The sequence below is a fragment of the Myodes glareolus genome, chromosome 17, assembly GCF_982192425.1.
Source record: "Myodes glareolus chromosome 17, mMyoGla1.1, whole genome shotgun sequence".
Lineage (NCBI taxonomy): Eukaryota > Metazoa > Chordata > Mammalia > Rodentia > Cricetidae > Myodes > Myodes glareolus.
The window spans coordinates 39,598,749-39,625,231 of record NC_142042.1 but is presented as its reverse complement, the minus strand read 5'-3'; the positions used below and the strand labels follow the sequence as shown (position 1 = coordinate 39,625,231).

At 40.5% G+C, this 26,483-nt stretch overlaps 1 protein-coding gene across 2 annotated transcripts in view; it reads right to left on the bottom strand.

Moving 5' to 3' along the window:
- Snx7 (sorting nexin 7) overlaps positions 1-25,486 on the bottom strand; it is a 79,646-nt gene extending 54,160 nt beyond the window's left edge. Inside the window, exons 1-2 of one of the 2 annotated variants that reach the window (XM_048456949.3) lie at positions 25,288-25,486; positions 6,146-6,328 (exon numbers count right to left, since the gene is read on the bottom strand). In XM_048456949.3, coding sequence (XP_048312906.3) covers positions 6,146-6,328; positions 25,288-25,449 — 345 coding nt within the window. In that variant the 5' untranslated portion in view covers positions 25,450-25,486. The remainder of the gene's footprint in view (positions 1-6,145; positions 6,329-25,287) is intronic. The other variant, XM_048456948.3, reaches the window with a different exon arrangement.
- Positions 25,487-26,483: the final 997 nt, after the last annotated feature.

Genomic DNA, 26,483 nt, shown 5'->3' with positions numbered 1-26,483 from the left:
TCCGGTTTTTCCAGAAAGAAAGCAAACACCACCCTTAAATTTGAAGTCCAAACTGAAAACTCTGCCTTCCAACAACCATCTGGCTGTTTTAACTACTAGTACTCTGGCGTGGCTTTCTCGTTTGGAAAGTGGGCTCGAAATGTAGGTTTCAAACATTCTTCTTTTCTTAACGTGATTAACATTCAGAATTTGAGGAAAGTTCTATTTTTAAAATCTGGAAAATAACCTGAATATAACTGAGAAGACTGCTCTCTTGGACGTGGTTCAAATGAACTGCTTCCACTTAAATTCGCTGTTGGTATGTAAAAATTCTAACATTTTGCAGAGTGATTTTGCCACTTTTTCAAAAAGAATGTAATTAATGGATATTTAATGTGAAAAGATATTTCTTTCTATAATTTCTCAAGGGGTTTTATTTTGAGCTACATGCTTAAACTTCAAAGTTTTAGCAAATACATTACGCTCTCTGTTCCTAGTAAATGAAAAATTGGTGTCAGCTCACGTGACAAGGACATGGGCTCAGTATCAACCTCTCATATCTCCTGCCTACATCGCAGGCCAAAATAAAAGTAGTATTTCTCTAATTCATACTTACCTCTCATGAGAAAATAACCACTTATACCAATGTCTCACTTAGCTAAATTTTTGCATATAAAATACATATAGTAATATTTAGGTTGAGGTTTTCCTGCAGGAGTAAAGATAGAATAAAACATTGCAAACATATCACCCTCTTACAGAAAATAACAACTATCCAAACTGGTGAACTAGTTTTAAAATTAAGCAGTTTAAATCTTGGGGTGGAGCTTTAACCATTTAGAAATCATTAATAAGCTCATGAAACCATCCAATCCTTAGAGGCCTATGTTCATAATATAACCCAGCATATCTTAGGAAATGTTCTCTTTGCAGTTGGAAAAAGTTGGTATACATCAGATGCAGAAGCCTAAGAACGTAAATGTTCACAAAACTCTTCACAAACGTAATTATTTTGCAAAATGACACAGGATATGAAAACAGTAAAAACAGAAAATCTAAATCCAGTAAAAACATGTTTAACAATACATACACGCTGACTGACATGTGGATGTATATATGCATGCCTGCATACACACACACACACACACACACACACACACACACACACGAATGAATTAGTCACTCTCATCCGACTGAACACCAGGGACTACAAACAGGTTCGTGAACAACTTTCAGAACAATAAACTGATGTAGCTATTAATAACGATCAATGCATTCAAGTAACGATTGAAGAAAATGTCATTCCGCTGTCTACGTCCTCAGTTACTGCCAATTCTTTAGTAAACAGAAAACAATTTGTTATGAAACTCCAGCATGAAGATGACAAATCATACCAAAGAATCACTCAAGCTTGTCCTCATCACGCTATCACTGACTTAGAAGAATTTCCTAACATAGAACAATTGAAGAAAACAGAAAATGTGGCCAGGTCTCAGCAGAATATTTCTTTCTACTACAGGATCCCGTACTCCACCTGAATGGGATGTGGCAACGAGAGAAGCTATAGCTATCTGAGTTTAGATAAAGACTGATTTCTATGGAGTATACTTTAGAGTCACCATCCCATCTAAAGCAGTCATAGACGGTCATTTACAGACAGACAGAAGCTTCCCGGCTATGGGCCTAACTGGGTTGGAAGACAGATCTTCAACTTAGAAAGAATACGTGTATTCTACAGGGTATGCTTCTGGTAACGATACTGCTTCCGACTTGAATGCAGGTTTCCACTGGACCGATACTACGAACAGTGGTTACATTTTCATCTGCGACCACAAGCGCTCAGCAACTTGACTTTGAGCACCAACAGGTCCCTGTGAAACACACCCTAAATGCACGGATAAGCTCAACAAATGCTGACCTTTGATCCAGGGTGAGCAGGTATTCGAAGACTGTAGAATATTATTTTAGGGTGTGTTACTTTTGTTTATGCCCTGGATCAGCAAAGATGTGCGTGATTAAATAAAATTCACCTGCAGCCAGAAGGCAGCATCAGCCACTAGCTGACCAAAAGTTGAGAAAGGAGCCAGGTAGGAAAGAGTTTTTAAGGAGGACAAGGAGCCGCACAGAGAACACCTTGGGAGAGGGTGAGCTAAGTGAGCTGCTTGCCATCCATCCTCACCGGGGAACAGAATCCTACCTCAACCTTTGAATCTTGAGTTCTTGGGAGGGACAGAGATTTAGATAAGTTCTTCTGTATCTTTGAAAGAATTGGTGCTTGAGGGAACAGAATTTCCTCAGGCTGAGGCTCTTGTGGCAGAACTGCTGTTGCTAGGGGCAGAGTTTAAGCTGCTGACGAGGACAGCTGTAGCTTAACAGGCAGCAAATATTATTACTTTGGGACACTTTAAGAACTAACCACGCCCACCCCAGCTACTTCTGAGCCCACCTCCCCTCACTGCCATCTTTTCTCTGGTGTGCGTGTGTGTGTGTGTGTGTGTGTGTGTGTGTGTGTGTGTGTGTGTATGTGTGTATGTGTGTCTTTGTTTTCTCTATGTTTCCCTTTCTTTAAGTAATAAATGTTTAGCTTTATGTATAGCCTTATGTTCATTTACTCTGCCGTCCACCGCATCCAGCCGCCTGACTCTGCCACTCGCCCGGGGACCCTACACTGCGTTGGCGGCGGCAGCCTCTGTCTGGCTCGCATGCCGCCCGGGACATCCCATCATCATATTATTTTTTAAAAAAGAACAATAGCAACAATTAGAAATGAAGACAATACAGAAGATTTACAAAACTGCTTTAGAAATAGATGGATCCGAATATTCAGTTCTTCAATAAAGGGCTTCAGCTACTGCCTGCACACGATCAGACATTAACATGTTTGTCTTCATGATAATAATATAGGAGGAAAGACCACAGGTAATTTTCTTAGAAAGTAGTTTCTACATGTCCAAAAGACGAAGTACTTCATCCAAGTAGCCACCTCAGGATGCCAATCTCCGTTCATCTCAGGAACAAAAGCCCTTTTCTCTCGAGACAGAAGCCTTGAGCACGAGAGTGTTAGCACTCACCCTCATATAGCTGAATAATTCTTAAATGATCCTAAGCACGAGGCTACCAGAGTTTACAAGAGACTATGTATATGTGTATATTCTTATAGACCTTAGAATGCATGAACTGCAATATTATAAAGCTAAAACTGGAGTTGGGGTGTATTTCAGTTTGTAAAAGCTTGCTTATCTTGAGTGAGGTATGACACTCAGCACCGGCTAGGCCAGGTGGCTGGCGCACAAGTAATCTCAGCACACAGGAGGTATAGGCAAGTGTGTCATAACTTTAAGTCACCCTAGTCATGTAGTGATTTCAAGGGCAGCTTGGACAAAAAGTTTTCTCAGAGAATCCATCCATAAATGTCCAATGTTTGTAGCAACTTTGTGTTGTCTTTCATAAGACTTAAAATTAAATAAACAGTAAATCAATTAACACCAAAATTTTAAAGCAAAAATCTCTATCCAACATGTGTCGTCTCAGAGATAGATTTGTAATAGATAAGAGAAATACTCTGAACAACACGAGCATTCAAAGAAAATTGTATAAAATAAATTATTGCACGAATGATAATTATCAAATAAAAATTTATTTTCATAATAAAATGCACATCTAGCAGATTTTCATATATTTATATATGTAATGTATGTTTATTGCAAATATGTGTAGTCAAAATGTAGAAAAGGACACTCAGTTTATAATAATGTGAAAGTCAATTTGCCAGTTCTACATACACACAGGTAAAAATGTAGTGGAAAAAGATATATTCAAGTAAATGGTTTATGCTTAAATAGAACTCTGCCAAGTATTATGCTGTAGAACTCTTGTAAAGCTGTTGAATCTCAGTTCCCAATGGAAGGAAATGAGGACAAATAATAGTATCTAATTTCCTTAATTGTTTTCAGTTATGTAGAAAGTATTTAAAGCATTGCTTACTCAGTGTAGTCACCATTGGTGGCAACTAATTCATACATTCAAATGTCCCTTTTATTATTACTTCTATAAAAGCAGGCCATTTAAATATGATGGAAAGACACTAAGATGGTTCAGCAGGTAGAGACACCGCCACCAACCCAGACGAACTGAGTTCAAGCTCAGGGCCTCCCATCTCCTTCAAGCTGTCCTCTAACACTTGGGCAGTGCCATGTGCACACTAGCACATACCCACTTACCCTTGCACATGAAAGTAATTTAAATGAAGTCAGTTAAAATGTCATATAAACAAGGACAGTTCATGTGTGTCACTACTCAGAATCAGATCTCCCGGGTGCTTCATAAGGGGCATCTGCGAAAGTCAAATGATGGGGAGAGAGCTGTTTTATAGACCCTCTTCCTGAAGATGACAAGGAAAGAAGGTAGGTGCACACTTAGGGCAGTGAGAGCACAGAACGTCAGTCAGGTCCCCTCTGAGCAGTATGTCTGTATTCATCTATTCGGGTTTCTACAAAAGTCTCCAAAGTTAGTGCCGTTATCCTATTGACAAATGAAGAAACTGATAAAAAGAGGTTGATTGACATGTCCAAGACATAAAGCAAAGGAGAGAAATCTTGATTCAGCTCCTTGCTGGCTTGCTAAAACCCATCTTGACACCATAAAATACGAACACTTTACTCATTAATTCAACAAAATAGCTAATTATCAAGTAAGTCACTCCTGTTTGGGATTACTAAAACCTTCCTTGAGAAGCTATGACTCCCTGGAAATAAATACAATCCTCACACACTTTTCTACTTACGAAAGGGGAGACGCCAGTTACTAACCACTTACTGCATAGGGCTAAGTGTTTTACATTGATTGTTTCACCTAAGTCGATTCTCAGAGCAACACCAGGTTCTATTACAGAACTAGTATCTGCCAAATTCTTGGGTTTTTAGCTTTAAGAACTACAAGACTTAGAAGGACTGAGGATGCATTTTTAGTTGCTTTTTTGTAACTGGATACTTTACATTCTTCACGGGTTCCCTTGGAATAATATGGAAGAACAGAGAAAAGCTGGGAGGCACTGAGCAGCTAGAGACACCTTCTTAGGTGGCTGATATCTTGAAAAATAAATACTACTCTTTCCATCTAAGGAGATGGAGACATCAGACAGAGGAAAAAGCATATTCATATTTATGAGACCAAGAGGCACCTATAATAGTGACAGCAGAGAAGTCACTCTGCCTGAGCAAAGCAGGGGCCGAGAGGAAGATGAGGTGAGCTTATATGATGTAGCTGGTTGGGGAGTGCACTTTACACTGAGACAAATGAGGGGCCAAGGAAAGAGATTCAATATATACACTTTCCGGAACCGCAGTGGGCCACAGGGTGGAGTCTGTGTTGAAAGATGGTAAGAGGACACTGTCCAGAATCCTCTCAGCTAGAGATTTCTTCAGCACTTGAGAACCACACTAGTGATGGTTGGGCCTTCCGACAAAAGATACTTAACTTGCAAAGAGAAATTAGAAATTAGTCTAAAAAATACTTACTGAAACTGATTACATTTTGTTTCATTTTGTCTGACATTAGTTTTCTTTGTGCAAAGGATGGCAGACTTAGTTTCTGAATCGATTTCTCTTGTATTATTGAACGAGCATTTCACATGCAAGCAATGGTTGTGGTTTGATCTCCTCTGAGAAGCAAATAGTGTTACACTTTGTAATTCTCAGAAAAATTACAAAATGTTATGTGTCACATTTTTTAACAGAAACCTAAGACTCTTCTTTCCTCAAATCTATCTATCTATCTTTTATTTATTTGGGGTATTTCTTTTGAAATAGTGTATCATGAAGTCCAGGCTGTCCTTGAACTCTCTACATTGCTAAGGCGGCCTCAAACTTGAACTTTGCTTGACTTAGCCTCCAAGTGCTGGGATTCCAAGCATGCTCAACCACACCAGACTAGTTATCATTTTGCATGATTAAAAACCAAAATCTTATTCTTGGCAGAACAACCAAAAAACACCACTTAATAAAGTCAATTCAAATATCAGATTTCATAGGAGCCAAATAAAGGGCAGCTAAGATGCAATTATCTTACGTAAAATAGCTTTCATAAGAAGAGTCAATGCACATGATTCTTTAACACTACACATTTTCAGAAGCTCGAAGAGCACAATGACATTCAAGAAAATGGTTACCTTGGTTATGATCCTGTAAGTGATGAAAGTCTCAATTGTAGTGACATGGCTTTCAGGGGCATCAACTGTAATGAAGAGATCCTTTAGATCTGGTTCATCTTCAAACTTGACTTGGTTTATCATCGACAAAGGGGAAGTTGGCATCATAGGGCTGAAGGAGTTCATGTCCATTAGTGAGGCATCCTAAGGAATAAAGCATTTATGAAGTTAACACCAAGAACTGACAATAAGGCTCAGTTGGAAAGGGCCTGTACACAAGCATGAGGACCCGAGTTCAGATCCCCAGGACCCACATAAAAGCTAAGTGCCATGGTGCCCATCTATAATCCCAGGATCAGGGAGAAAGACAACGGTGATTCCTTGGAGCTCCTTGGCCATCCATCCTAGCTGAACAAAATAATTCCAGGTTCAGTGAGGGAGACCAGCTCAGAAAAATAAGATACAGACCTATCAAGGAATACACCCAGTCACCCAATGCTGACTTCTGATCTCCATATGAATATACATACACACACACTGCACACTCATTCACACATGCATGTACATGTAATGTACAGACATATACATATAATACACACACATACTCGTACAAAAACTGACTTCAAAATAAACAGTAACAATTTTCAATTTCTGAGAACTATCTATATCACTAAAATATAGCAAAAGCAAAAAGAACTCCTGGAGTCATAGCTGAATATGTATGCTAAGTACTTATTTTTATGTGGCTATGAAACATTTGTAGCTCAGCAGTTAAGAGCACTGCTGCTCTTCCAAAGGTCCTGAGTTCAATTCCCAGCAGCTACATGATGGCTCACAACCATCTATAATGAGATCTGGTCCTCTCTTGAGGAAGAGACCTGGTCAGTCATCCTCATCAACATAGGCCATGAAGCTGAATATAGACAATTTCAACAGAACCGCCATATACAGGGTGCCCATGCGTATTTCAGCATTGCCAGGGCATAAATTTCATTCATTCAGTCATGAAACATTTAATCTACGCTTGCTCATAAATTCTACCTAAGAATGATGAGAGAAAGAAAGAAGATGTAAAATTTCAAGATTCCACTGCTTTGAATATTCGCATTATCTCTAAAATACAATAACACAACAGTTTTAAGAGACAGAACTGAGTTACTTTGGTTAGCTTTGGTAACCTCATAATGAGGCTGGGGCAGGGAATGACTAACTAGCCATTTCTTCTTTCTACGTGAGAGGACAGAAAAAAGACAAAATAAAATAAAACACCATTGTAGAAGCAGAGTAGTTAGTCCAAGACACCAAACCCATCAACACCAAGAGGAATTGATTCTTATTCCAAAATAGTTCTGGAATTGGAAGCACCAGAAGTTGAGCAAAGAGGTGGGAGTTGAGCTAAAATCCAGAGAAACTGTCTAAATCTAAATCAAACAAAAGTTAGGGTCTGGGAGTTGGCCCAGTGGATAACGCTCCATGCAAAAGTAAGAACTGGGATTTGAATCCATAGCACTAATATCGGAGCCAGGAAGGTGGAGCGTTCACCTGCAAACGTCCAGCAAGAAGAAATGCTTGGCTGAAACAGCAGAAGAGGTCTCACGTGGTCACAATCATTGCTGAGACAAGGATAACAATGGCTCTCAATAATAAGAAGGTACAGCTGTTGTAATCACAAAAAAGACTTGTGAAGGATAAACATTTAGGGCAGATTTGAACCAAGTATACAGGGAGAATCTCCTGAGTTGTTGCACAAAAAGTTCAAAACAAGAAATCCCCCCAAACAAAAACTTAATGAGGTAATTTCTATCTCCATGACAGATACAATAAACTGTACCCAAATGACATAATAACATAAATTATCAAAATGATCAAAGCAGCCGGGGTGGTGGCGCACGCCTTTAATGTCAGCTCTTGGGAGGCAGAGGCAGGCGGATCACTGAGTTCTAGACCAGCCTGGTCTACAAGAACTAGTTCCAGGATAGGCTCCAAAGCTACAGAGAAACCCTGCCTTGAAAAACAAACAAACAAAAACAAGCAAACAAGCAAACATAAACCGATCAAAGCAAGTTATATTATGTTTTATACACTTATTTTTATTTTAATTCTATATCTTGTGTGTGTGTGTGTGTGTGTGTGTGTGTGTGTGTGTGTGTGTGTGTGTGTATGTGTGTAGGAATATGCACATGTGAGAGCAGGGTCAGGCAGATGCCTTTAGAGAAGTTCAGTTACCCCTGGAGCTGTAGTGACAGGTGGTTGTGAACCACATAGTGTGGGTGCTGTGAATAGTAACTTGGGTCTTCTATATCAGCACTACACAATATTAACCACTCAGCCAGCTCTTCAGCCCAGTGTAATATCGGAAAATTTTGCTATGTGTTACTAAAAATAGTTCATAAAGCCTGTGCCCAACTAGATTCCAATGTTTATTATTTGTCTGTAAAGGAAAAGAAAATGGAACAAAGGGGAGAAGAAAACAGAAGGGATGGGGAATGAACTTAGAAACCATACAGAAAAAGATAAGTTAACACAAGGGGTTTCAGACATTGGGACATCTCATTGCTATTGCAGCTACCCAAGACCCAGCTAACCTTTTGTGGTTGGTGCGTTAGGGGAGAAATGAATCCTTAATATTTGTTCTTCTCTAAGAAACAAGTTGTTCTCGGTTTATATATTTTTTTTCTATGTGAAGTTTTTTATGTTTTCCAAATATCCTAAAATCAGCATATTTTGCCTTATAATTAGACAATTATATTAAAATTGTTAGAGTCATCATTGTAAATGCTAATGCTCTGAAGGAACAGCAATCACGATTGTAAGTTGGGACCGTTGTCTAGGGGTCATATGGCAAGAGACTTTGGATAGAATTTGGTTAGTTTTCCTTTTTCAGCTCATCAAGGTTTACATGGCTAAAGAGAAATGTGAAAGTATTGCAACAAAAAAAGGATAATTGTCTAAAATGAAATAGGGAATGCTACATAATAGAATTCTAAGAAGCCATTAAGAGAACTTAGAGCTTCCAAATAAGTACTCCACCAGTATGCACAAAAAAAAATGTCTCTCACAAACCTTCCAATACAAATAGTAGTTTTCTAAACTGACAACTTTTAATTTGGTAGGCAAATGTCCTTAACATTTCCCTGACACTGCATGCAGCCCCGTGCTCCCGTTTTCTGGGTGTCCACCCACGCTGCTCACCACCACCCACTTCTTTTACCTACTACGTAATTTTGTGTTCTATTTCCTCTGCTTAAAATGCAGCCTTTTGTAGAGTGGGAAGGAGCTGGGTTGGCTTACGAAGGCTCCTAATTCCGCTGAATACAGTGTGGTGTCATAAAAGCATGCTTCCATATCCAGCAAAGGAAGAAAATTACAGGCTGAGAATTCAGCAACATACAAGATTTCAGTAGAAGGATTTAAATTACTACGAATCCCTCAAAAACATTCTTAAAACTTCAATAAGACCAACATGTTTTAGATTTGTTCTCCCCCACAAAAAAATGGAAACAAAATATGCTGACATGACTTAATAGATGTACCTTGACGTAAATAACTGAGGAAAATAAGTGAAAAGATACGTAGAAGCAATTACTCCATTTAACCTCCTGTGGTTGGTGAGTTTGGGGAACGGATGGTTAACACATGCCCTAACAAAGGACTCAACCTCCACCAGTTCTTTCCCCTTTTCCTTCCTTCTCTCTCAACTTTGAACCATGAACATTATCTTACAGTCTTACAGTCTTTTAAGCATTGGAAAAGAGCTTTTTACTTTTTTTTTTTTTTAGTTTTTCCCCCAGACATGACAGCAGAAGGGACATGATCTCTATGACAAATCTCTCCTGGAATTATATTTAATACCCTCTTCATTGCCAAGTCAATGAACACACACCCACACACAAAACCTTGAAAACCAAGCCGTGACTACCTAATAAAGAAGAAAGCTTAGTACACTGCTAAAATCTATGGCATTGTCTTTACTCCAAAGCAACAGTCCACTGATTTTCAGAGAGAACACTTGAGCAACTTCTGAATCGAATGTTACGGAATGGCCAAATCATCCACAGACTTAATGCAGGTTTCGCTGTTGTTACTCTTGGTTCTTTAACTGTTTCTGTTACCATTTCAATCATGCCCCGCTCCTGCCCCCCCAACCTTAGACTCATAGGTTGAAGACCTACACCTAGCACTTTTGGATGTGACTTTATTTGGCGAGAGCGTCTTTGTGTGCTTGTGCATGCTCATGTACATGAGGATGCACTTGTGTGGAGTACAAACGTGTTTGAGGGTGTGAGTAATGAAGGACAGAGGACCAAACGTATCATTCCTCAGGAGCTATTTATTTTTCCTCCTTTTAGACAACATCTCTCTTTGTCTCATACCTCTCCAGGGAGGCTAGGCTCACTGACCTGGGAGCACCAGGACCTAGGTATAGACCTGTCTTTATCCTCCTAGCTCTATGAGTGTAAATAGACCTAACCTTTTCTTCTTTCCTCCCTCTTTCCCTCTCTCCCTCCCTTCCTCCCATCACTCCTCTCTCTTTCTCTCTCTCTCTCTCTCTCTCTCTCTCTCTCTCTCTCTCCTTGGTAAACGTGGGCTTGGGGGGAATCAAACTAAGATTGAACAACTTAGCTACCTCTCTATTCCTGACAAGGTCTTTATAGAACTAATTATGTTGAAATAAGTTCATTTGGTCTAGAGTGCATGCACCGATCCTGTAAATTTGAGTTCAGACACTAGTACTCATATTAGGTGGCTCACAACTGCCTAGAACTCCAGCTCCAGGGAAATTCAACACCTCTGATTTCCATGGGAACCCATACCATCACCTCCATCCACCAACCCCTGCAACACACAACACCCTACACATAATTAAAGATAGTAAAAATAAATCTTTAAAAGTAAAATAAGTTCATTAGTGTGACACCTAATATAATATAATTGGTACTTCTCTAAACTGTATTCAATAAAAAGGGGAAACATACATAGTGGGGAAAAAGATGAAGAAATACAAAGAGTTACAAATAAGCCCAGGTGAGGGGCATGGGATAAGTCCTTTCCTCACAGCTCAAGAAGGAAGTCTTACTCTTGAAGTAGTGGCCTTCAGACCTGGGAATGCACCATTTTCTGTTGTTGACATGTCCAATGTGTAGAAAATTTGTTATAGCAGCACTGGCAAACTGATACAGTGTTTCTACACCTACCTTTGTACACAATGAAAGCCTAAGAGTGGAAGGGAGAGTGGAAGGAAGGCACAATGAGAAGGTGCCATCCACTACCTATCCTTTTACTGTTGTGTAGGCTAATACCCAGCTCCAGTAACAATTCCTAGAGGACGCTGCTGACTCTCTCCTAGTTCCCAAGCTCTACAACTGAAATAACAGAAATCCACAACTGAAATGTAAAATCCAGGAGGCCTTGTCAATAATTGAATGCTCAGAAGATAAACACCAAGAGAACTACGTTCAACGGTGAGCCATGACCTCTCAGCGATATGTTCCTTTTTAATATCCCCCACTAACAAGCTACGCAGGATCGCTCATGAATATAACATGAATTGCTCTGATAATGCTAAATCGCATCCGCCATCTGTGCACAAACCACGATTTTCTTATAACAAGTAGAGAGGGAAGAGAAATCAGTGTGAGAAGTGTGATAAATCAGAAGACTGGCATGAAAAGGCCATGCGAATAAAATTGCTGAGGCACGAGAAACACGCACACCAAGAGACATCTGGTTAAAAAAAAAAGAAAGAAAGCGACGTCAAGTGGAAGGAGTTTGAGAAGCTGTTGTAAAGAGGGACACTCATCTTGATAGGCCTAAATTTAGGCTTGCCAGCTGTGTTTTGATTTACAAATCCTTCCAATCTGCCTGCTTATAATAATAATAATAAAAATAAAGGAGACGGGCCCAGGAAGAGTGCTGACGATGTGATTGGCGGGAACCCTACCACTGCCGTTCTCTATAACAGAGCCCACAACACTCTAATCTTGTTTGACATCATTTCCATTTCCCAGTAGTGTATACATCCTTGCAAACATATACCACAATTCATTTATTCATCCCTCAGTTTCTTTTATCTTTTAAGGTCTTAACGGTGCAGCCTCAGATACAGTTGTGTTCCCTGGGGCTTGGTATACGACCGCGCATTCTGAACAAAGACGTAATTTTACTTGACACAATTGTTCATAATTTTCTTGACATATTTTATCTTCTGGAGAAAAACAAAACAAAAGAAAACATGCTATATAAATCCAATGTGCTTTGTATCTCTCTATCCAAGCTCACGAGGAGATTTAATTACCAATGTGGTGATATTGAAGGGCAATGACATCCTGACTTTTCGGAAGTTTAATTTCTCATTTGCAGTCTTTCAGATAGGTCACCTATCACCTGGGATCCCACAGTAGGGAGACCACGAACACCCTTACTCTTTAAAAATGTTGTATTTATTGTGGGGTGAGGCCACATACTGAAGTCCATGTGTGGAGGCCAAGGAACAACTTTTAGGGGCTGGTTCTCTGTGTCCACTGTGAGCTCTGGGGACTGAACCCCGTCATCAGACTCTAACAGCAATCTCCTGAGCCATCACACCAGCCCACTCAGTGCTGCACCAATAGATTTCTGTAGCTCTCGAAGGGCTGCATGAGTTCTCTGCAACGGGGGGTGATGGCAACTATGCCGCCTACAATCTGCAGTCACATGCCAACTTGCTCTGCCATCTCTACCATGAACCAAAACAGCAAGACCCCTCGCTCGGTGTGACTTTCCAATCTCGGAATAGTCAGGCTCCATGTTCATCAATTTTTTTTCTTTATAAATTGACCAATCTCAGGTGCAATACCATAGCAACACAATAAGAATTTGACATAATTCATGGAAAAGAAAACTGCGCAGCTGGGCAGAGCTAACCTCAGTTCAAGGTTAGAGCAGAATTGTGAATCTGGTCCAGTAACTAGGCTTTTCTGACCTTCAACTTTTCAGTTGCAAACTCTCAGGAAAGTCATATTTCATCGTGAATCATGGAGGGTCAGTGGGGAGAAGATAATAAATAAATAATAAATGTGATTGTGCAATATGTGTTTGAAGGTGTTATATCCATTGTCTTTGTCACTAACCGACAAAACAGTAAACATCTGGAGATTCTTAGGCTATCTGCTCTCTGTTATTTTTTCAACTTGACCACTACAATATGAAATTGGTTACAGACAATATATAAATGAATGTGTGCGCCTGTGTTCTAACAAGCCTTTTTTTACAAAAATGAATCCATATATAGCGACCCTTCTTTATGTTATAGACACTGTATAGATAGCTACCTGATCTGTAAACTTTATCTTAAATGCAATGGAATATTCTGTTAGATTCATATTTATGTTTTCATATTTTGGCATTATTTATGCTAGGTAAGTTATCAGTCACTCAGTTACATGCTCAGCACAAAAATTCATCCTGAAAATAAAGTACATTTAAGTATGATAAAGATACAGTCCTGGTTAATGAACAAAATGTCTACTAGTTTTCCTTGCAGTTTTTTTTTCATAGAATTTACAAATACAGATGAGGTTTTGATTTGTCTTTTTCTTTTTAATGATTGGCATCCACATGTGTGCCTCAGGAACAGAGACTGTTCAAGCGTTTCAAAGCTATTTACACTAGGAATGCTAAGTCTGCACATGATACCAGGCCTACTGAAACAGCCTTTTGAAAGCCAGGCTGGGGTATTGGATGCACACACGAAACATCAGCCAACTTTCCAATTGTGAATTCAGAGATGACTAACTGGAAACAGAATAAGCCAGGAAAAAAATCTCTAAGCAGAACTTCTAAAGAGGTTGACAGTAAGGATCCTACAGACACAATGCTGTGTAATGTTGTACACTCGACTAGAATGTGTAGGGAGGACTGTTTCTAGCACAGCATGGGCGGTGCTCATAACAGTCATGGGCAAAATGGACCGTATAGGATGATAAACTAAGAACAGTCCCCTAAACAAAAATGTGGTCTTGATAGACATTTTCCAAAAAAAAGACCTAGATATCACATTTATAGATCATTTCTGGGAAGACTTAGTATATGCTAATACACACTCTAGAAAAACCAACAGATAAACAGACACACTCAATATTTTCATTTCTGAGTCATTCTAAATAAACTGATACAAGTTACACATAATGACTCACTCAAAAAATGGAATTATGCATGAGGTACAGCATTTAGGAAACATTCACAGACTTTTTGGTATCTTTCTCAATAATAATGAGAGATATACGTTCTACTTATTTCAAATTAAAAGTATCCTACATCCTAAATTTTATCACCACAGGGCCTCCTCTGACTACATTGAAAATTCTGCTATATTCCATACTGAATAAAGTAGTCACCTTCCTATCTCCACCAAGTTTATCAATATATTACCACAATATATACTCTTCAAAGAACATAAGCTACAAAGAGATAGAAACATAGTTGGATGATCCTTCGCAGATCTCACTACAAATTTAAGGTAGATGATTACACAACTGAAAAGCATCAGTCTTAAGCACAATGGTGAACACAGAGCCACCTAGGTACGAGCAGTAATTGTGTGTATTATTTTCCTTAACCCTCTTGACAACCCGATGTAGGTAAATGTGATTTAAATGCCATCCAAATGTAATGTTGTACTGTAATACTAAAATTGACAGAACTAATAAAATTTGACCACTGTCACTACTACTATCATGGTTTTATTTCATTTACCAAAGTCTTCACAAGTACCCATTTTGTGTCTGGTACTGTGTTGAAGAAACAACCGTGGCCAACACTGGGAGAACTTCTGCTCTCAAGAAGTGTGTCTAACACCTGCTTGAGTGTGAAGGAAGCAATCAATATATTTATAAAGAGAAAACAAACAAACCCTAGAAAAACAAGACCATTCTTCTGTGATGCAGGGAGTAAGCTTTGCTGACATTTATTTTGCCTTTTTAAACTAGCTATGGTTGCATACACCTGTAATCCCAGCCCTCGGAAGGATCAGACTGATTTCGAGGCACACCTGAGATACTTAATGATGCCCTGTCTATATATAGCTGAAAACAAAACAAAACAAAACAAAAAAAACGGGAGTAAGTGTCAACAGAGAAAGAATTAGGGTCTACTGAACGAGGAGCCTCTCTGGGGGAAGGGGGGGAAGGAGCAGGAAGGAGGTGCTGTAAAGCTGTCCTTGAGAAGGAGAGACTTAAGGAGGCTCTCTGAAGAGTTACTGTGTACAACACTGAGACAGGAGAAGTACAGTAGGAGATCATTAAGGCTGAGACAATAAATGAATGAATGAATAAATAAATAAATGAATAAATAAATAAAAAGGTAGACACTGATGGAGCAGAACAGATGGGTGGATAATGGGTTTTACTGGGATAGATTCTCAGATATTCACATTTTTGTGGTGGTGTTCTTTGCAAGGGAGGGGAGAACTCCAGAATGAACGGTGTCCTTGAAATCCAACAGCAAGGTGGCAGTTCCATAGCTGGACCCTGCAGAGGAGCTGTGTCTTCGGTGTGGTCTTACTGGGACTGTAAATGGATCTTAGCCAATTGGACGCAGTTAATCATGAAACCAGTGCGGTTACACTTAACCTCAATTACACTTCCGTGATGTATTACGTAATGGGAAATTTTCCTTTTTAAAAATACTTAACAATTTTTTTTCAAATTTGGGTTTATTTCTTCAGAAAGACCCAGTATATTAACTGCCAAACAGTTTTCTACAGGACCACAGTTAGAAGTTGTGGGCTTCATCCTGTGAGAGGACTATACACCTGTTAAACACCAGGCAATCTGTAATTCCTTTTTGTGGAAGATCAATCAAGGAGCCTGACCAGAGACTTGCTTTGGACTGTGGAATGCATCTGAACAGGAGATTGCAGAACCATGGCCCGTTTCCATAAGTGTTTGTGTTCCTTTCCCTCTGACTCAAGGACAGCGTGTTCCAGTTATCAGTCACTGCCATGGCATGGACTGAAAATGAAGAGGAGTTATGGGGCACACTCAAAACCTATCAGAGGACCAGTTCAGCCTTGACAGACAGGGCCACAAGCAAGAAATAAGTGTTTATTGTAAGAAAACACCTAAGACTTGTGTCGAGCTATGGCACACCTTAGTGAAAACAGAAGATGCTCAAGAAGTTAAACCCGAGGTCCACATTTGACCAGTTCAGTCTCTCTACAAGAAAAACAAGTGGGGTTCCTGCTTTCTTTTTCTGATTCTGAAGACCCATCAGTCAAGAATCTGATATGCTTTTAGTTCACAAACAGCAAGGTTTCCATTTTAATTTGAAACACAGTTTGCATTGTTCAGATTTTATTTTAAACAATGAAGCTGTTTTCCCTGAGATAACCCAGACCCAGAAAAACAATTATCACATGTACTCACTCATAACTAGTTTTTAAACATAAAGCAAAAAAAAAATCAGCCCACAAATCACAATTCCAGAGAACCTAAACAATGAGGACCCTAAGAAAAATATACAAAGATCTAATCTACATGGGTAGTAGAAAAAACAAGATCTTCTGAGTAAATTGAGAGCATGGGGACCTTAGGAAAGGGTTGAAGGGAAGCAGGGAGGTAGGGAGGGGAGCAGAGAAAATGTAGAGCTCAATAAAAATCAATAAAATACACACACACACACTCACTCACACACAATGAGTACAATTTATATCACAACAATAAAAATACCGATGTGGCTGGGAATGACAGCACAGGCCTGTGATTCGAGCACTGATGTGGATTGCCCTCTGTATGCTGTGATTTCCATTAATGAATAAAGAAACTGGGCTTGGCCTATAGCAAGGTAGAACTTAGGTGGGGAAAACTAAGCTGAATGCTGGGAGAAAGGAGGTAGAGTCAGAGTGGAGCCATGGAGCTGATGCTGGAGACAGATGTGCTGAAACTTTGCTGGTAGCCCACGACCTTGTGGTGATGTACAGATCAATGGAGATGGGTTAAATTAAGATATAAGAGTTAGCAAATAAGAAGCTAGAGCTAATGGGCCAAGCAGTGATTTAAATAATATAGTTTCTGTATGATTATTTTGGGAGTCTGGGTGGCCAGGAAATGAACAAGCGGCCTTCCTACAGCATAGTACTGAGGAGAAAAGAGAATTCTGAGTTCAAGGTCAAGTTGGGCTTCATAAGACCTTGCCTCAAACAAAGCAAGGTCTAACAAAAATTTAAATAGTAAAATAAATAATTTTAAATTATGAATAAAAGTAGAAAAAAAATCACTTCAGAAATACATTACGTTAGCCATGGTGTCAAGGCCTGTAATCCCAACACTGAGGAGGCAGAGACAGAAGGACTGAGAATCTAAGGCCAGCCTGAGGGATACGAAAGACCCTGTCTCAATCAAACAAATCTCAATCAACAAAACAAACATGTCCCAAATAAAGGAAGTCAGTTATAAAATTCCATATAGGCTATGGCTCTATGCATAAGAAATAATCTGAGGAATAAGTCTCTGAAGAAAAGTAATAGTAAATTAGTAGATGTACTTGGTTGGATGATATGATAGGTTTTATTGGGGACACAAAAACATACTGAACAGTTGGCATTGACTTTACCACTACATTAACTGTCTTAAGAAATTAGCCTCCTCACAACAATGAGTTTATTTTAGTATATGTAAATTATACGTCAATGAATTTGGCCTTTAAAAGGAAAGAGGGAACATATCAAGTATTAGTACTTCCCAAAGTAAACGTTAAAAATAGAGGAGCAAGAGAATGGTTCAACAGTTAAGAGCATGGACTGCTCATCCAGAGGTCCCGAAATCAGTTCACAGTGCTCACATTCACAGTTTACAACAGTCCTAGATCTGATGCCCTCTTCTGATCACAAAGGGAATCTACACCACACACACACACACACACACACACACACACACACACACACACACAAATAATAAACTTAAAATAAAAATGTATTAAATCTTTTTAATGTTAAATAATACTGGTTTAATTTTCTGACCTTACTGTGTTTTAGTGCATCTGCTAACAACCTTATTTTCATTTATTATCTATACTACAGGTAACATTGTGTCGCCCATCATGGTTAATATATACACTGCCAGAGTTAATCAAATATTCTGTTTAAAACAGGCAACTTATTTTCATGACATGATTCTTCACCAACTTATAGGGAAGCCTTAAAATATATATCTCAGATGATTATGTCAATGCTTAATGTTTACTTGTGCATTTTCTTGGAATTCTGAGTTTCCTCATAGTCACTCTAGCCACTTGGAAAAATGAAACAGGTTGTCACTTCAGAGATGTGCCAGGGGACATCATTAAGTCCCTCAAGGATAAAAAACAGAAAACTACAGAAAATAAGATATTCTTTTTAGACTTTGTGGTCTAAACAATGTTGTTGACAGCTTATCAAGATATATGTAATAATCTCTATTGCTGTGGAACAAGAAGATAGCGACAAACAAACCCTTATGTCTCACTAAAGAAGCTTCCCTGTGGAGGTCTCTGCCCTTTTCCGCGCCTGCTTTCCCAGCCTTCAGATTTGCTTTGCAAACTGTCCATTCCTTACCATTTCACTCCTTTCTCTTGAGAGTTGCCTTCCAGCCTTCTAACCATTTGAGTTGGGGGTTAGTAACTTACTTTCTCAAGAACAGAGAGTGTGTTGATGATTCTCCTGCCATTTACATACCTTGCATTTGTCTTTTCTCATACACCACCACCAAGAGGGGATTTTATTCAGCATCTAGGTACAACCCAGCTCTCTGTCATCTGGCAGCGATTACTCAACACTGATTAAGACTAATTTGTTTTCTGTCTGCTTAGTTTAGTATCTGGATTGGAAAAAAATAATATAATGCAAACGGCCTTGACTGAAATCTAGATTATTAGCAAATTATTGTTAATAATTGGGTTTATAAATTTAAAAATGTCAAGGCCCACATCATTTGCTAGTAGAAATGCATACCAAATATCAAACATTCTGTATTTAACTGTCTTACTCTCCTGCCTTCAACCTTAGCTTATCAGAAACAGGCAAGCAGTAAAAGTTTTACATAGAAGAAAAATTATCTATTTATATGGCAAAATTTATTGATATTTGACCGTTCACAATAGTGTTTTTCTGAAGACTTTCTTCATAGCCATGGACAACCAAAAGCAACTTCAGCGAGACACACACACACACACACACACACACACACACACACACACACACACACAGCTATGTGGCAAAACTTGTCAGCTCCAGTGTCAACAGAAGGTGATGATATTGATTTCCAACTTACTCTCAACAGCTTCTTAGCCTCTACCTTAATACAGATTCCCATAGAATGGCTACAACATCCGCATTTAGCAATGAGAAAGCATTTCTTTACCATTTCTGACAGTCTATCAATGCCTCCCCAACAGCCCTGTCAAAGAAGGGGGGTGGAAGATCCTCAGATGGAGCACAGACAGTTCAGGTTAGAGCACTGTCAATACTCCTAGTGACCTTGGAAAAGCGACATTTGTTTAGAGGTGGCACCGTGGCATTTGTGGGTATTGATCTTCCAGGTACCAAAATCCATATGCAATGTCTACCCATAAAAAAGTCCTATAAAATGTTCTCTTTGCAACTTAGTCTGGAGTTTTTTCCTTTAATATTATAAGTGATCACATGTGCTAACTCAAACAGAGAACCTGGGGTTGCATCCCTTGCTTTCCATCCTTCACTTGAAGAAGAATATACAAGAGCACTTCACATAAAGAGAGCTGTACAGCACTGAGTGGGTGGACTATAAATAGTCTGAGATCAGCTCTATAGTCACTCATCCTCTCTCTCTCTCTCTCTCTCTTTCTCTCTCTCTCTCTCTCTCTCTCTCTCTCTCTTTCTCTCTCTTCCTCCTTCTTTCCCTCCCTCCCTCTGCTGTCATCTCTCTGAGCCACAATACAGAAGCAGGCCTTAGGAAAAGAGGAGCAGAGACATTTATTAAATCCTTATATTTACTGTTTCTCCTCATCTGGATCATTGCCTTCTAATGGCTTTCTTCATGAAACAATTTTCTTATTTTCTGATTAGTAGAGCCAGGATGTCAAATCCAGGCAAGGGAGGTTGCCTCTGGTCCTAACCACTAAGATTATGCCTTGGGCTGTATTTTCACTTAACAATGACCTCAGTGTAATCTCCCCAATTGGGGGCCTTTATCCCATGTTTCTGACAAGATAGCACTGAAAAGCAGACAGTGCCCCACTGGACGAAGAGGACTCAGCGGTTCTATCTATGAACTGGCCTTGGAACCAGGGCAGCATCATTTCCATCATACCCCACCTCCAGGTTCCAAGAAAGAGGCATAGATCCCATAGGATGGTAGAAGGATGGTAGGTTGCATCATAACAGAACACACGAAAAGGGAGATACAAAGTGGTTTTCTTTATCTGAAGCTACTCTCTACCTTTTGGTACTGTGTGCAGTCGAACCAAGTCATCCTTTGCTTTACACCTCAGGCTCCACCTATGAGTGTATGTTAGAAAGCTTGACCCTGTGATGATGCCGCCTTGGCAGCTTCCCTGGGGGACCCTTAAGCATGCTCTCCAGGGAAGGTACAGGGGAACTAGGAAAGCATGCTCCATGTGGTCTCCCTTCCGTGCTACCACCCTGCTGGCACAAGCTGTGTTGCTTTGTAAGTTCATCTGGCACTTCCTCCACAACTCCAGCCTTCAGCAGTTTCTATACCTCATTCCTTTAGAGCAGAAGAATGCTAATGGCTTTTTGATGCTATTGGATTTTAAGTGCCTCGCTGGACTTTGCTTGTTGCTTAATATAGACCATAAGTTCTATAAATAATTCCTGCATTAATATCTCACTGAAAGTATTAAAGAAAATTCTGATTTTTATCAGTGTAATGACTGATAGAGCACCTAACACAAAACAAAGACTGGGAAAGAAATATGAAATAGATAGATTCCCATATATATGTTTGTATGTAGGTATGTATGTATATAGGTAGGTATTTCAAGTCTCTTCATGTCATTCTGTCACTGCTGTGGTTTTAATATGGTCTGAGGAACTTCCTGTCAGTGCGTGCTTTCACAGCACCCATAGAAGGTTGGATCTACTGGAAGAGCCTTAGGTTTACAGGAGTACTCATGGGACCCTGACTTGATTCTTTCAAGAGGGTCTTAAGCCGAAGGCAAGACTGGGACCTCTCCTGGTCCCTCGGGCTTCCTGTCTGATAATGTGATAGGTCCCTCCTTCCGCTGTAATTCATCCATATGATGTCATTTACAGGAGGTCTTCTCCTCAGCTGAGCTGATGACCAAAGCATGTCCCTCAGCCTCTAGAATCCTGTGTCAAGTAAACTTGTATTCATAAAACTATTTAGCCTTAAGCATTCTAAAATTGTAGTGAAAAGGCTGACTATCTAAATGTATAACCTATCATCTTTCAGAAATAACTTCTTCTAGAAGAATATACATTCCTTAAAACTCAAAATTAAAAATAAACATATGTTACTAAACTTCTGTGTAATCATTAATTCATATTTATATAAATTCATATTCATATGAGACACATTGGCTTCTTCTACTAATCATCTCTTTCTTTCCAAAGTTTATAAACAAAACACAAAATGATCCATTCCATGACCTTGCTAAAGGTTGAAAACAAGACTTCTCCTGATCCTTACCTTTCAGAATCTCTTTATGGTCCATGTTTAAGGACTTCTTTTATTCTTAATGCATATGAACACAGGTGTGTCTGTGGATGTGTATATGCAGAAGTGCCCATGGAAGCCAGGACCTCCTGGAGTTACAGGTGGCTGTGAACTGCCCCACATAGGTGCTAAGAACTGACCTTAGATCCTCTGCAAGAGCACCAAGCACTCTTAACCACTCTTTGACTCTGGACTATTATTTTTTAAAAACCATTTTTAATTAATTGTATTTAGAGCTACAAGTTACACTTCTCAAAAATAACTAGATGTGATAGTGCATAATAAAATATGAGCAGTTTATGTGTATTATAATTTTCAGAAACTTTTTAGGAGTGACTTTCCCCCGTAAAAGTGGAGAACTCAAACTGGTAAAGCGCTTGCCACACTACAGGAGCACTAGAATTCTGATCCCCAGAACCAAAGGGGCTGGATTGGGTGGGCAGTGGCCTGCCTGTTAATTCCAACATGGGAGACAGAGAAAGGGACTCACTGAAGGAAGCTGAGTATCCAGATGCCAGTTCTGGGCGCTGTAAGTGACCCTGTTTCAAGTCACATGATGGAACATGAAGAAGGAAGACACCTGACGTCAACCTCAGGTCCCCATGTGCACATACACATATGAACATGAATACACAGACAACACACACATATAACACAGGTCTATATATGCAAAAGAAAGAGAGTTGACCTCTTTTCTTGTCGTTAATATGTCTCTTTCATTTCCTTGTGGCTGAGTTCTATGACAATTTTTACATGATTGCTGTCATTTGCATTCGTTTTCCTTTTTATTTTATTTCCTTGTGCTGTTGTTTATGGTCTCTGATCTCTTATCCAAAAAAAAAATAGTAGTTACTTTTTAAAATCAATACTTGCTGCATTTCTCATGGTTTCCTTTTTTAAAAAACAGGGGATCAATTACTCCTTGGTGAGTTTTTGAAAACTCAATAGGCCCCACTCTGATTCTTTTTTTTCTGTTCCTCCTGGTTTATGTTGCCACTTAGTGCTTTTCCTATCTTGCCATCCAGGCTTCAAGACTGTGAGAGAAAGGAACAGATATTGAATGTTTTTCCTAAGAGAAGGGAAAACATGCCTTTTCTGGGAGAAAATGTTTTAGTCAGTCAAAGTTCTTATTCTTTGGGTTGCCTCTAGAAGGGACATATATTCGCAAACAAAATAAGGAGAAAAGGTGACTTTAATTGTGAATGTCGCCAATCTTATAGTAGTAAGGGGCACTGAGAGTTGGCTTCACAAGTACTGGGAGACCCCATCCTGGAGTAGGTTGGACAGTAGCAGAGCTCCAGAGAGAAAGGCTGACGAGGAACATTGCCAAGAATGGGTCCAATGGAATCTTTCATGATTGTGCTTGTCCAATTGTTAATGGTTGAAAGTTTTAACCCCTTGGCATAAGCATGGGAGTAACTAAAGGCTTTTTCAGCATGGTAATTTCTTTAGACTTTAACCAGTATTACACACTTTTCACCTTCTAAGGCATAGTTTTTAACTTTCTCTAAGCAGCAAGTACATGAAGTAATGACGCAGCAAGTCGGGCTTGGTACACATGTACAATTCTTCTTCTTCTTTTTTGTTTTGCTTTTTCAAGACAGGGTTTCTCCGTAGCTTTGGAGCCTGTCCTAAAACTAGCTCCTGTAGACAAGGCTGGCCTTGAACTCACAGAGATTGCCTGACTCTGCCTCCTGAGATTAAAGGCACGTGCCACCACCTTCCGGCTTTGGAAACTCATCTTTTTAAAAGAAATACAAAACCAGAAGGACAGTATTACGAGGAGTGTAAGGCTCCCAGCAATAACCTCTACCACGAAATCTTGCAAATGACTAGACTCCGGAGAGGTAGCCTTGTTCTGAAACGGCTTAAGGCCCATTCATAGGCATCCTGTCATTTCCTTCTCACCAGGAACATCTATAACTCCAGCAATCCCAAACATCTCACAGACCCAAGCAATCGCACAGCTCCTCTAACTCAGACCATCTCAGAGCCATCGTGGACGACAGGAATTCACCGAGACATTGGTTCTCCAGGGAGGCCTAAGGGACAGAATTTAGGAGAAGAGGCTACCTGGAAAGTTTACAGCAATTCCAGAGTTTGATATACCACCTCCAATACTAACACTTCTCCCTCAATTCTGTAAGTTCCACACTAATCTGAACATAGAGTATGTGTGTAATTGTGGGGCGGGGAGTATTGAGCCACTGAATGGCTCAGTAGAGAGAGCTGCTTGCTGCAGGGCCTGGTGACCTGGGTTCAATCCCCCAGAGCACACATGATAGAAGGAGAGGGCAGAATGCAGGCAGTGCTCTGATTGTCACCTGCGCATCAGAGCACAAGCACACACACACACACACACACACAAGCGCACGTGCACACACAGACAAATAAATAAAAGATAAAATAAAAGTTTAAAGTAGTACTGAAACTAGGCATGAAATAATTCTACTTTTACAGTTAAACAAAAAGAAAAGCTGAGTACAAAGAACCATGATACAAAGCCCACGGAGAAGGCAACTGGGTGAACCACTTTGCAGGCTCTAAAGGGTGCAAAATGAAGTTTGTGAGTTCAGCCCCGGAGTCCAACCAAGTACACTGGTTAAGCGCTAACTTCTGTCTGCCAGTTGTTAAGCAGGTGGGCCGTTTTAACATCTCAAGGTAACATGTAACTATTTCGTAGACGCCTCAGTCACTGATACGATATATTCCCACTGAGCTCAAGTCTTCCCTTAATGGCACCTCAGAGAAACTGCTGCGCTACTGGATTGTGCCACAAGAAAGGTATTTTTGTTTGGAACTTTCAGAAAGTGCAAGTTTTAGGCCACAGGCACCCAAGTCAACCACTAATGTCCATCAGTTTCTTTTTGTCCAATTCTAACACTAGCCAGGGAGTGCCTCTGAGGCTAGATTTCCAAGCAAATGGGAGGGAAATATGCAGACTGCATCTGGGGTTTGGACCAGAGTTAACTGCACCGCTCCTCCACTCCCAATAAAATTCTTCAGCTCTGCCTGTAGTGAAGGCCAGGCTTTCTCTTGATGAAAGGATATCCACACCTAATGGTCACAGGATTCCAGACTCTCTTAGGGTGTGACCGTACTTTCCCATTCATGCATAACAACAGTAAACCAAAAATCACTTCTCTTCAGTAAAGAAATGCTCTCCTAGACACCAGGATTATCAAGAAGCCTGGAGGAGGAGCAGTTTCGGGCCACCCGCCCATGCATGATATGGGATGCCCCTGTCAAGGAAGGAAAACTGGGAAGAGTAAGGGGGTAAAAAAATCAGAACTTTTGAGACTCCATAAGCCTTGGCCGTGCCTCTGAGAAGGTCAAAGTGCGGAGAAGGGAGTGGCTGGTTCAGGCTGAGTGTGCTGTCTCCAGCTCCGGATCCGACAGGGAGTTGAGTCACCCTGGAACTTTCCCTGGACGCGCCGCCCCCGCCACAGCCGCGGCTGCGTCCCCTGCCCTCACCTTACTGAACACCTCCAAGTCGTCCTCGTCCTCGTCCAGATCCAGCACGTCGGCCTGCAGCAGGCTGCAGGACCCGCTGCCACCCGGGATCGGGGCGCCGCCCCGCGGGCTCTCACCGACCGCCAGCTCCGAAGAACCCGACGCCAGGCGCTCGCCGTCCATCCCGGCAGTGCAAGCCCCGCCGGCCGCCGCAGCCAGCCCGGCTCCCCCTCTGCGCGCCCATTGGTTCCCGCGGCGTCCTGCACCTCCCCGGCCGGCCCAGCTCCTGCCCCTCGGCCGTGCGCAGACGCGGAACTGCGGGAGACCGCGGCGCAAAGCCAGGGCTGGCGGCCGCGTGCCCTACCTGGCCCCAGGTCGCTGCCATGCTTGAGATTCCAAATCTAGGAACCCCCACCAGAGTGGGCTTTGCAGACCCCGAGGACAGGAGGCTGCGTTCTCGCTCTGCTACAGCTAAGAGCCACCAGATTTGTGAGTGAGGTGGCAGGATCTGGACGCACAACCAACTGATCCAGGTTTATTTCCAGTACCTAAAAGTGCCTTTTCCTGGGTTGTGAATTTTTCCCCCATCCCGAGTCTGTCTTTATAGAGACTAATGCGAAAATTAAAGACACTAGAACCCCCTGGGTTTTGATTGATTTTTTTTTTAACCCAGTGGTTGGACCTTGTGGTTATTTTCCTGTCAAGTCAAGGAAACTGAGACTGAAAAATTATTTTCGGCTACTTTCTAATGTAGCTTTCTCCTAGAAGTCTTCCTGAAGTTAATGTGCAAGAATGTTTCCAAGAGCCAAGGCCTGCCAGCAGGCCTGGGTATTGCAAGGAGAAACAATCTTGCATGCTTTTTCTTACAGTCCATGCAAAGCTGAAACTAGCTGTTTGTTCATTGCTTTTCATTACTTATTTTTAAAGATCCAAACTGAATGAAAAAATTGAATGCAAATTGATATACGCTAGAACTAGCTCTATTTTTTTTTATTCTTCTCAGCCTCGCCTTTTTAATTCTTTCTTTAAAATGTGTGAATGAACCAGACGTCATTTAAGAACCAGACGTCGTGGTGTATGTCTGGGGTTTTAGCAACGGGAGGCTGAGACGAGAAGACCTCCAGTTTGAGGTCAGCTGATTTTAGCACCGGGAAACCCAGGGTGAAAAATACGAATAGAAAAATAGGGAGGGGAAACATAGATACAAAGAATTAAAA